Source organism: Equus quagga, chromosome 3, assembly GCF_021613505.1.
Source record: "Equus quagga isolate Etosha38 chromosome 3, UCLA_HA_Equagga_1.0, whole genome shotgun sequence".
NCBI classification, from domain to species: domain Eukaryota; kingdom Metazoa; phylum Chordata; class Mammalia; order Perissodactyla; family Equidae; genus Equus; species Equus quagga.
In genome coordinates this window covers 139,405,773-139,418,194 of record NC_060269.1, presented here as the reverse complement: position 1 = coordinate 139,418,194, position 12,422 = coordinate 139,405,773, and the positions used below count along the sequence as shown (strand labels likewise).

Here is a 12,422-nt window from a genome sequence, read left to right as displayed (position 1 = left end):
TGACCTCATTATAGCTAATTACATCTTCAACAACCTTATTTCCAAAGATGGTCACATTCTGAGGTACCGGGAATTACGACTTCAACACGTGACTTTGGGGGGGATAAAATTCAACCCACAGCAGGCCTTATATTCATAATATGTTCTTACTCTCAGTGTAATCTTTGAGTAAATCCCTGTAAAATTATTTTACATTATGCCTCAATGGAGAAATATATTCTCCTTCATTCTGATGTTGTGGTTTTTCTAATAATTTAATAGGGAACACTCTTTATCAGTAAGAGGCAGTTTCTGCTTCACCCTCACACATGCCTAAACAGGTGCTTCTTAAGCTGTAAAGCACATTTCCTCATCTGGGGAATCTTGGTAAAGTACAGAGTCTGATTCAGTAGACCTGGGGTGGGGCCTGAGATTCTGTATTTCTAATAAGCTCGCTGATGATGATCCTGATGGTGATGATGATCTGAAAACCACAGAATGAGTAGCGAGGACTCAAGCCATGGATCAGAAATTGAGTCATCTGGAACAAAATTTCAAAGACAAATAAACAAGATAATTCTCTCAGCAAAAGACTGCACCAGGTGCTCTTAACTATTCGTGTTATACAGAATGAATCTGTGTGAACAGGTTTTCCGTTACAACCTGACACCATCACCACGGACACCTGTCAGAGTGTACAGAGAGACAAAGTCAAGGCTTTGCATTTCTTTTAGCCCTGTTGCAAATGACTTTGTGAAAGAGGACTCATTAACCCACAATCAGCAGAATGAGAATTAATTACCTAGGACTTAATGAACTGATTTAATTGTGGTTAATGATCTACTTTCTGATAAATATATGAGAAACCCATCCCTTTCTTATCCATCTCTAAACCTCAATTTAATAGGCTATAGTTGAACTAAGTGGAATGAAAGACTCCTTAAATGGTATATCATTCTTACTGATACCTCAGAATAATAAAAAATTCTATAAAACATTCTAAATAAGTTACAAACTAATGTAATAAAAATGTTTCTGTAAAAATAATATTTCTTGCTACCCCATGACACCTCCTCGATGTAGACTGCAGCTGGAGTACTTTATGCTTATTGTCATCATAAATGGTACTAACAAGGAGAGTCAAATTCTTGGCTTTGAATTTTCAAATCCAAGTACAAGGATGAGTCTTTATTTGGAAGAGTTGGAAGACTATGCCATCATTCAGAGTCAAGGTCCAGAGCTGAATACAAAGAGACAGTGTGCCCTGCCCTCCCCAGCCTCCCTCCTATCCCCAGGGAAATGTCCCAGAGCTAATAAGGGTCTAGATGCTCCTGAACATAGTCGGGTGCAGGATGAGAAGAAATGGCCACATAGTGTGTAGGCAAAGGACTCAAAGGCAATCTCACAGGTTCCCTGATCTCCACAGTGTGGACCCTAGTGGGTGGATTTCTCTCACTTCAGATGGAAAGAATAGAATATTTCCTGGGTACTTAAGAGGAGAGTAGAATTAGCTAAGAATGAGAACTTGGAATGCCAGATATGCATGAGCAATCTACATGGATAGAGGATGGGTGACTGAGATCCAGAAAAGTCAAAAACATCTCAGCAGATGGCAGCACAGGCAGATGACAACAGATGACCAGATGCCTCACCCCTCAACCTTCACAGCTCCTTCCCCAACAATTTCTCCGGGGAAGCAGATTAAGTTTCCTCCACAGACAAAAAGGGAATTTGTAAAGGAAATGAAATTCCACTGTGAATCATAAAGGAAGTTGTTACTTGCATGATTCTACAATCAGGGGTTCCTAATCAATTAATTAGTTTTCCCTTTACGTTTTGCATGATCTTCCAACATCTAATGGTATGTTCTACATGCAGTGTCTACTCTGTAACTCTTTGACACACTCTATGAATTTACTTGATTCTATGTTTGTCCAACTCTCTGAGGCCACAGCTCTCTCTTCACACTCTTCACTGTGGTTGCAGCTAGCTACATGCAGCTACTGAGGACTTGAAATGTGGCTAGTCTGAATTGAGATGTGCTGTAGTGTAAAACATGCACCAGCTTTTGAAGACTTAGCATGGTAACAAGAATGGAAAATATCACTAATATTTTTATAATCATTGCACATTGATGTTATTTTGGACATATTTGGACATTTTTATATAAATAAAACTATATTATTAAACTTAATTTCACCCTTTTTTTTTTTTACTTTTTAAAAATGTGCCTGCTAGAAAATTTAAAATTTCATGTGTCACATTATATTTCTCTTGGACAATGCTGTCCTTTGTATGCTCATTCATGTCGATCTCCATTACTTTCACCTGAGCAGCCACCATCACTGCTTAAGTTTTTCCTTGTGGAAAAAGATTAAAATTAAAAATTAATTTTTTCATGTGGACACTCAATGATTATACAATGATGATATCTAACATTTCCTGACAGGATGTACTGGAGATTATATGGAAAATATCTTACACTTCACTTCCTGATAATTGCGACTGATCAGTCAGTCTGTAATTTGTACACAAAGGAACAGATTTTCTTTAAAGTAATTAAAGTCAAGCTCACAATACTTCTATTTTCTTAAAAATGCTTGGTAAATAAACAAATATAATTAAGACACTTTCACAAGTGAAAAGGAATCAAAACAATGAGAAAAACTATTACGAGTTTTCAACTTTGATTAGATTTATTATCTCATTCATAATCTTATATAATATGTAGTGAAACATTAAAAACAGGACCATTTGGCAAGGTTTTATTTACAAAGGGACTATTTATTAAAGTGTAGGGGAATGACAGGGACAGTATTAATCAAGGGCTAGTAGCACCTGAGATTTTATACCTTTAGTTCTGAAGTTGGCCATTTAGAAAGGAACTGTGCCCTTCATCTAGGAATATAGCCAGTCCCAGGAAACCTCCTAGGGATGGAAGATGGAGAATGAATGCTCTGATTTCATTTTCTCTCCTTTCCCCAATTTCCTGTTAGAGTTCCCCACTAGCCAAACCCAAATGCAATCCAGAGGGCATGGGAGCCTTGTTGATGCTGGTGTATACTGATCAGCTTTCCAGAGTATACAGTGGGGTGGAGAGGGATGGAGGGTAAAACTGTAGGAGCATAGGGGAGATATATGGTACATTGTCTTTTCAGAGTCATTTGCTACATTTCTAGACACATAGGCCAACCTTGCTTCCCTCTTCCCTCTCTCCCTCCCAATAGAGAATTCAACCTTGAAACCAGAGCAGGACTAGGTGTCAGAAGTCCACTATCTGCTCCGTGTTTCTCACACAGCACGCTCTCGCTGGACTACTTCAACCACTCCTACGGCCTCGGTTACTGTCTATATGCCAGTGATTCTAAACTCCACAGCTCTCACTCATATCTCAGCCCTCCACTCTAGATGGGCGTATCCAACTGTCTTCTTCACCTGGATACTTCACGGGCTTCCCAAACTAGTATGGCCAAGAAAGTATCCACCATTTACTGCATGAATCCAGACAAGGCCCAATGTCAATGAACCTGTTTCTGTATTTTCTAAAATGCAGAGAGAAAGTTGACGAGAGGTTGATTTCATTATGATTAGGAGAGGCTCACACAGGTACTTGTGGTTATTTTTTAAAAATCTGAAAAATCCATGTCGTTATCCATGGTCTCATACTAACACCAAGACATAGCTTGAGATTTCTGCAACTTACAATATATTCTATGTAAACTTTAACTTGTTTTCACCTCAACAACTGTACTAAGTAATACTTATTGAGTTCTTTCTGTTAGAAACTTTACTTGTGCACTTGTGTAAATCTTACAAGAACACTATTATGATTAGGAAATGAAGGCTGAGAGGGGTTAAAGGAATTGCACAAGGCTCATAGCTGATTAGTGATGGAGCTGGGTTTCCAACCTGGATAGCTTAAGTTCATACCACGTGCACTTTACTGCTCTGCAATACTGAATACAAATTACTCTTACACTCTAGGTAGAGGGGCTAAAAGGCCATCAGCTAGGTGTTGCTCAGTCTGCAATAGAGATGCTAGTTGTAAGTAAGGGGGGCAGGAGCTATAATAAAGCTTGAAAAATCTAAAAAATAAAGTTTATAAGGTGAGAGTAGCTAAGAAATAGGATCTTTTCTTCTTTTTTTGTTAAAACATGACTTAAGTATGCATTGTGCTAGATCATGGGGATAGAAAAGTGATGGAGACAATGTCAGTCTAGAGGGGAAGATAGGTAAATACATTATAATGAATTTTAAACATTAAGGTTGACTTGTATGCAACGTTCACAGAACATTAGAGAAATCAGATGTACATAGAATTCATTTGTTCATTTCTTTAAAGAGTGCTTCCTGAGTCCTCACTACATTGTGCTGGAAGCTGGAGCAACAAAAAGAAAAAGGTACAGTCCTTGTCCTGAAGTAACACAGCTTAGGGAAGATGCTTCTGGGGTGGCAATTCAAACGGCAAGAATGGAGCTACAAGGGCAGGCACGGATTACACCGCCTGGAGTGTTCTGAAAATGCCAATTGTACAGTTTGCTATTACCTAAGCAAAAAGTTAAAGTTATGGGTTGACAAGAGGAGAGGAGGTTAGAAAGGAACGCAGTGGACAGGTCTGAAACGGCTTGGGCTTTTTACTTTGACGACTCAAATTGCTTTTGGTGGAATTGCAAGGCGACATGCACTTTCCTGCAGCATCACTTTTACTAAAATAATCTGGAGTACAAAAGCACACGCTTTTTATTATTAAAATGTGGATGCATTATGTAGTTGAATGCAATAGCATGTGAGTCAGGAAAATATGACAGGAAGTGAAATTCCACAGCTAGGCAGGAGGATGGCTTTGGTTCTCTCTCCTGAAGACCCTGGGGCAGGAGTTCATGGTCCTCAGCTCTCAGAGGATCTAGGGCAAGATAGCTGGAGAACACTGAGTATTTTAAGTGTGCGAGTGAAGCGTTAAGACTTAAGTACACCGGATGGGGAGAGGCTGCGGCGCAGGAAACTAGGAGCCTGTGCTCTTCTCTGCTCCCGGACCTCTCATTCCGAAAAGACCCTCCACCAAGTGTCCCTTCGTCACCAGGAAGCGCCTCTAGCTCTGGAGCTGCCCTTTCAACTCGCGTCGCCTCGTTGCCAGGGAAACCCTCTTCCGCCCGGCGCTTCTGCGGCCTCCCCGCTATTGGCTTAGAGGACGCAGCGATCGTTTTACGTCACTGCACGGCGCCGCCAGATTCGGGGACCACGCGAAGCCTCGTTAGTACCCGAGCCTCGGCGGCCGGTGGCGGGACCGGACGCTGTTGGGTGAGCAGGCGTCGGGTTGGCTGGTGTCCAGGTCTCGACGAGGGAGAGGCGCGGTAGGAACGGGTGTCCGGAGCCGTGGGCCGCGGGTGCGGGGATGCCACGTTGCCGCCCGCACTCTCTCAGACCGTCGGCTTCCTAGCTGGCCTGTTGCTAAGGCCGCCGGATTCCGTTGCTAGGGGTCCTGGGGATGCTGAGCACCAAGGACGCGCCGTTCCTTTCCTGGGGTCTGACTTTGGCTAGGAGTAGCCTTCGACGGCCTGAATTGAAACCGGCCGCCTTTCCCCTCACCCACCACAACCCCCTTAAAAAAAAAAAAAAAAACAAACCTCTGTTTTTCTCCACTTTTTTCCTCCACGCCCTCCTCATTTTCTAATTTTGACAGCACCCTCGCCCTGAACTGGTCTTAGGTATTTGGAAATCTGTGGTGTTTGAAGGGGAGAGGTAAGAAAAATGGAAAGCAGATTTTAAAACCCTTAATATTGGCCCTTTAGATTTACTTTATGGTAAAAAGGAATTGAGATAGGCGGATATTAGGCTCTGTCGCTGTCCTTTGGTGTTTGAAGGAGCTTTAAAGATAGAACACTGTTTCTTTAGTAGGGTGCCTATTACACTTTTGCAATTTGCAGACACCGGATTAGAGAGTAGGAAGAGACGCGGCCTCTGCCCCTGAGAATTTAGCGAGCGGTTTAGTGCAGTAGTCTCAAAGCTGAGTGCGGGAAGAAAGTACATATAGAGAAAGAAATAGGATATGTGAGCTGTCCAAAACAGTGAAAGGGAAGTATGTTTTCCTAGCATTGACATGGATGCCTAGAGCCCATTGTAGATGACCTAAGCAAACCTAAGGGAAAATGAGGGTTCCACAGTGGGGGGCCCTGCTTGATTTGTTTGCTCTCTGATATTGTGACATATTTTAGGTGTTTGGGTAAGTGGATTTATGGATTCTAGTGTCTATTTAGAATCTGTATTATTTTGTAAAAGAATGTGGGGTGAACTTGATAATATTTATGACACAAAATAGTTCTTACCTTTTTCTCCCACTATCACCTGTTTATGCCACCCTTCACATGTTATTTAATGAAAAAGCACTCAAAAACATAAGATGAGCATAAGATGAATTAAGCATTTTCTTTTACAAACAGCTCATGCTCCTGTTTTGTCGTCAGTGGTATTCCCCCAGGGGGATACTATTTTTAAAAATTGAGCACACTTAATGTGTAATAAGGTAAAGGGTGATACTTTTAGCAATAAATGGAAAAGGAATTCTTTTGGAGAGAAGTCTCCTGATATAGGGTGTTTTGAAAGTGGACATAGAAATGTTTGCACCATTGTTTGTATGTGTGTGTGTGCGTTGATGTTGCTGAAAATTACATAAGTATATTACACTTAAAAATTGTCCTGTATACTTAAAACCTTTGGTAGCTCAATTTTCTAGCGTGTGTAAAAGTTTTTCAAATGAGGAGTTTCAGTGGCTTTTTGAACTTATTCAAAATATAATGCAGTACCTTCCCATTAGTACCTTACAAGAACAACTTTTTGACCTAAAGGAAGATAGAAATTTAGTTGTTACTATGAAAATTTTTGCAGAATTAGTGAGTAGTGTTGAAAAGAGTCCATCATGATTTGATCTGGCCAACTATGCTCTTTTTATGTTTGTGGGTAGGCATCTTTGTGAAGCAACTCTTTTAGCTATGACAGCAATTACAATTTGCGATCAAAAGAAACTGAACTTAACCGGATCTTCAAATCGATGTAGCCCAAAGTGTTAAACCAAATTTTTCAAAAAGAAGGAAATATATTTAGTTACCTTAACCCCACTATTGTTAGTATACTAATACTAAAAAATACTTTGTACCATTATAAAGAAAATGGTAATAGCTAAAATTCATATAGCACATACTGTGTGCCAAGCACTTTTCTAAATGTTTTACGTATATTAACCTGTTGGTCTTCATCAACATTTACAGTAGTTACTGTAATTATCCCCAAATATAGAGTTGAGGAAATTGACACAGAGATTTTCTTTTTCAAACAGAAACTTAGGTTGTATTGTTCCCCATCAGGAACTTCTCAAAATAGAGACCAAGTACAATAGTAAATACTTGTTGAATAATCACTGAAGAGCAATATTAGGTTGCCATATTTAAAGCCTGCCGTAACTTATTTTAGAATATTATCTGACAAATTTAATAAGCTATTAATTACCATGTTTCTATAAAAAGCATAGAATGTGATGTGTGATATTGAGAAGTAAGTCATCTGCTGGTAGTAAGATGAGAAAATTAAGTCAATGTATTAAATCAAGAAAATTGAAATTTAAAATTATTCTGTGTACAGAAAGAACCTTACATTTAGTTTATCTTTACAAGGTACTTTGATCTGGTCACATCATGATTGAAATATTTTTGGTCTGAATGCTGTTACATGGAGCTTGTCCTCCTGATGATTTCTAATTTGCCAAGTAGGTTACAATCATCTCGTGTGAGGAATCATTTAAGAAAGCATCAGTGTTTATCCTGAAGAAGAGGAAACTAAGGCGTGTGGAGTCAGTGTCCTCAAATACTTGAAAAGCTGTCATTTGGAAGTTGAAGAGGACTTCACCTGTGTTGCCTTAAGGGAAGATCGTACAGTGTAGTTGAGGGGTAGTGATATATATAATGATTAAAGTCTGAAAGTGGGAAACGCTCTAATGGAAGAATAACTGGATGTCATGTGAGTAGGGGAATGGAATAATCAAGTAGAAATAAGAAGAAGGAAGCAGTGCAGAAAAAGAGTGCCGCGGAAGTGTACCTTTGAGAAACAGACAATCAGGCAAGGCTGCGTGGAACTGAAGAGTGGAGCTAGACCCAGACATACCACCAGGCACTGGGTATGTGAGTCTGCGCGTGTGTGGTGCAGGATTCCTTGGTAGAGATGTAAGTTTAGAAATTTGTTGGATTAGGCAGGAAATCATGAGCTGTGAACTAGAGCCCTGGCATTAGCAGAAAAGAGGGAATTGTGGGAGAGGAAGAAGTGAAGCGCCATTTGCTGGGTGAGCAACTTATTATCTTATTTACTCCTCAGTAACAGCCTTGATAGGCTTGTATTATCTCCTCCTTTTAATAGGTCAGGGAATCAAGGCTTAGGGAGATTAAATTATCTGCCTAAATTCATAAACCTGGTATTTGGTAGAGATGAGATACAGACCCAGATGTGAGCCCAAAGCTCCTTCTCCCTCATCACACCATATTGATCGCATCTCTAGGATTGAGTGTAGGAAGCGAAGGAAAAGGAGACAACAGTGGTCCTAAGTTTTTTAGCCTGAAAGACCAGAAAACTGGTGATATCTTGAATTAACAAGGGCTTCATAACTTCGGTGTGATAACCTCACTTACGGTTATATTCAGTTTAAGGAGCTTGTGGTCCATTGAGTTGGGGAGTTTGTTGTCAGTGAAAAAGTAGGGCTTGAGATGCAACTGTTAGCATTTGGAACTTTGAAAATATAGAGGTCAGGAAAGATGGAGATCATAGGGGATGTGCCAACCACTCCTTTCAGGAATCTAGTTCATGTTTGCTGAATATAGCCAGAGGATTGCAAATTGAGTTTCTAAAAGTATATTTTGACAGTTTGAATGGAAGAAAAATGTTTATTTTTATACATCTTATTTCCTAACGGGTGGTTTTTAATTTGCTGTTATTGATATTATTGAAGTTGGGATAATTTCATATTTTCTCGTTGGTCTTTCAGGTATTTTGCTCCATACCCTACCTTATTTATGTGTCTTTTACTGTATTTATTCTGTTTTGGTCTTTATGTTGTTAATGAATCCCCTGCCCACAAAATTTTGAAATTGTTTCTTTTAACAACAGGAGTAAAAGGGAAGCAATGCAGAAATCAGAGTGCCGTGGAGGTGTACAGTTGAGAAACAGAGTGACAGGTACAGACATTGCTTTTTAAATGAAAAGGTGAATTTTGTTAATGATGCATTCTGTTATACAGATGTATGGCTTTTATCTCTCTGTTGATCTGTTTTTTACAGGTAACTGTGATCAAAGGATATCATCAAGCACACAAATAAAAAATAGGACTACATTTCAACGAAGCAAATCTTCATCATCAACCAGTTCACCAGAGTCTACAAGAAAACATCCTCGACCGAGTGATAAACTTAACCCTAAAACAATTAACCCGGTGGGTACAAAAGAGATTCCTGACTCAGTAGATTTTTCACAGTAATATGCATTTAGTACACTATTGAACCATCCTGGGTGCTATCCTAAGTTTCTTTTGTTTGTTAGTTTTAATCTAGCGATGAAGGGCATAGGCAGTCATGATGAAGAATGGACATAGTGATGTGCATGTGAGAGTGTGTGTGGAAATGAGAACGTGTAAAGGAGAGATTAACCAGTTTTGGTATATCCTGTCACATAAACGAGTGAATATGGTAGAGTATAAGATAAATTGCATATCAGCTTTATTTCTTATTTACTGTGGTTATTTGACTTCCTAATGTCAATGAATAAACTTGTGTTCAATTGCCATAGGATGAATTACATGCTTCCACAGTTGCATAAAGGTCTCTTGATGATCTGGAAATGAGCTCCACCAGAAATCCTAACTGTAGCAGTAACCTCCTTTTGCCTTCTCACAGCAGTTTAATCAGATTTAACAAACATGAGATTTATGCTCGTAAAGGTGCATAATTGTAAGGATGTAGATCAGTGAATTATCCAAAAGTGAACACACCTTTGCAACAACACCTCATGGTGTCTGGTGCAGCCTTATGTGGGCTAAGAGGGTACTGGTTTCAGCCTTTAAAGGGGACTACAAGAGTGGCTGAGACACTGATTTTGATGGCAGGTAAAATGTGACAGATACTTAATCAAGGAGACAATAAACTGTCTGAGGGCAGAAGGATATTGTCTGACTTTATAAAAGAAAAATGAAAAACAGTTTGAATATCTCTATTCCTTTGCTTTTTTTCTGTAATCTACGCAGTGTCGAGGAAATGGAATCCCTGAGGATGCCTTGATGTCTTCTTGCCACTGTTTCCTTTTCCTGTTCTAGTTGAGGGGGTTGATGGTGACAGTTCAATTCTCTTCCTCTCTTTAAAGAAAAACTTTTAAAAGTAATAATATTTAGTGGCCATAGTCATAAATTATTAAAAATTTAGGAAGGTTTTGGGGAATAATTTAATGATTTGGCCTGAGAATAGAGTACATTAGAAAAGATCGTGTCTAAAATGTGTAAAAGCTGCCAATCTAAAACAAATCCAAAACAAAGTCAGGATAGTGCTTAGCTTTGGGAAGAAGGTAAGTTGGAGAGTTGTTACACAGCTGTGTTCACTTTTTGAGAATTCAGTGAACTGTGCACTTCCAATTCATGCACTTTAATGTGTATAAATTTCAAGTGTTTCACTTGAATCAAAAAGTTTTTTAATTGCTAACTCTATGTGGTAGTGTATATTTAATAATGATTGTTTTACAGTTGAAATATGGTCTCTGGTAATATTGTTTAAAATTGAAGGAACAGCAGTTTTGTTCGCACTAATGGAATTCTGGTAAAAACTTATCAAATAAATCTATTTGTAGAAAAAAATTTTGATTCTGTGAGACCTGGAAGATGAAACGATGGTTATCTCTAAAATGAATTAGAAAGAAAAGGAAAAGAATTGCTTAGAATTTCAATCAGAAATTTTGTTTTGGTGGTGTTTTGGGAATTTAGAGATTATTTATGTGGCCTGTAGGTCCAAAAGTAAGATCATTTGTTAGTAAGTGGTAGAACTAAAAAAGTCTTTGTAGCCCTGATTTGTGTTAATTTTTTCCCCCAATGTAAACAACATTTTTTCAGTTAATTTCCTTATCTGATACAGTTATTACTTGAAAACAACTTCAAGAACATCTTTTTCTTAGCAGGAATTATAACTAGATGAATGAAACATTATTATTACTGTGAATTACCACGCAGAATGTGGATTGAGCTTTCTAAATGAATCTTTTATTTTAATGAATTTCATCTATGTATTTTTACTCAAAACGTGTATTTTTCCAAAGGAAAAAGGACTAATTCTAAATTTACACTCTTAAGTATATTTTTAAATTACTGCATGTAATTAAAAACATTTTTTTAGCTAGTTATATCTGTAAAATAGGTTAGTAAGTTTATATTTTGTCATTTAGACAACTCTGTTTCATTTGGCTATTTTCAAAGTACCATGAGGTGAAATATTTACTTTTTATGCCTAAATCCTCTTTAAGTTTATGGTCAGTTTTATTGAATTATGTATATTGTGATTGTTGAACTGTTGTTATTGATTACCTCTTAAATCCTCTGTGAGAGTAGATACAGAATTTATCTGTTCTTAAGATAATGATGTATAGCAAAACTGAAGCTTATAAAGTTATATTATCGAAGCAGACACATCCAGGCATATGTTTGTGAGAGTTTAGCTCCATTTTCAACTCTATCACCCTTGCCCAACCTAAGCCTTTGATTTTTATAGAAGCATAGAGCCACTTTGGAGAACTTAGAGGTTCTCTGACCATCTAGCCCATCCATATTTGGCTTGAGAACAAGTAGGAAATGTGCTGGGAGGCTGAAAACAAAGATACTTTCTCTATACTTAATCCATTTAGCCCTCACCTTGAACGGTCTCAATGGGGAAGGGGGTGTCAAGATGTATTATCTTTATTATATTTATTTATGTTTAACAATATTTATTAAATTATATTTATTATATGTATATATGGTTTCAGCTACCTTCAAGCCTTCTGAAACAAGTTAGAGGTAAAGGGAAATGCACAAATGTAGTTGTGCTTTTGGTACTGACAGGATTGATGGTTTTTCTCAGTCATGTTGCTGAGTAGAATGATGCCCTTGATACTAACATGGTGGTTTGAAAGTCAGGGCGTGCATTTGCCTCTGACCTCAGCAAGATCAAAATTCGTTAACTATCACAATGTGGAGGTGATAGTAATATTTATTGTATTCTTGTCATTTTTTATTTCAGTTTGGTGAACAGTCACGAGCTCCTTCCGCGTTTGCAGCTATTTACTCTAAAGGAGGTATTCCTTGCAGGTAAAATCAATACAACTTATAACTGACTGTATTATTCAAAATAGTTGAGTAAAATCAATACAGTATTCAGTTTAAATGTATTGGAAGTTTT

The 12,422-nt window shown here is 38.2% G+C and overlaps 1 protein-coding gene across 5 annotated transcripts in view; it reads left to right on the top strand.

Moving 5' to 3' along the window:
* The first annotated feature begins 5,200 nt into the window (after positions 1 to 5,200).
* The window catches only part of PACRGL (parkin coregulated like), an 18,405-nt gene continuing 11,183 nt past the window's right edge, over positions 5,201 to 12,422 (top strand). Inside the window, exons 1-5 of one of the 5 annotated variants that reach the window (XM_046657544.1) lie at positions 5,210 to 5,330; positions 7,740 to 8,143; positions 9,124 to 9,191; positions 9,294 to 9,445; positions 12,264 to 12,331. In XM_046657544.1, coding sequence (XP_046513500.1) covers positions 9,140 to 9,191; positions 9,294 to 9,445; positions 12,264 to 12,331 — 272 coding nt within the window. In that variant the 5' untranslated portion in view covers positions 5,210 to 5,330; positions 7,740 to 8,143; positions 9,124 to 9,139. The other 4 variants (XM_046657545.1, XM_046657547.1, XM_046657546.1 and 1 more) reach the window with 4 other exon arrangements.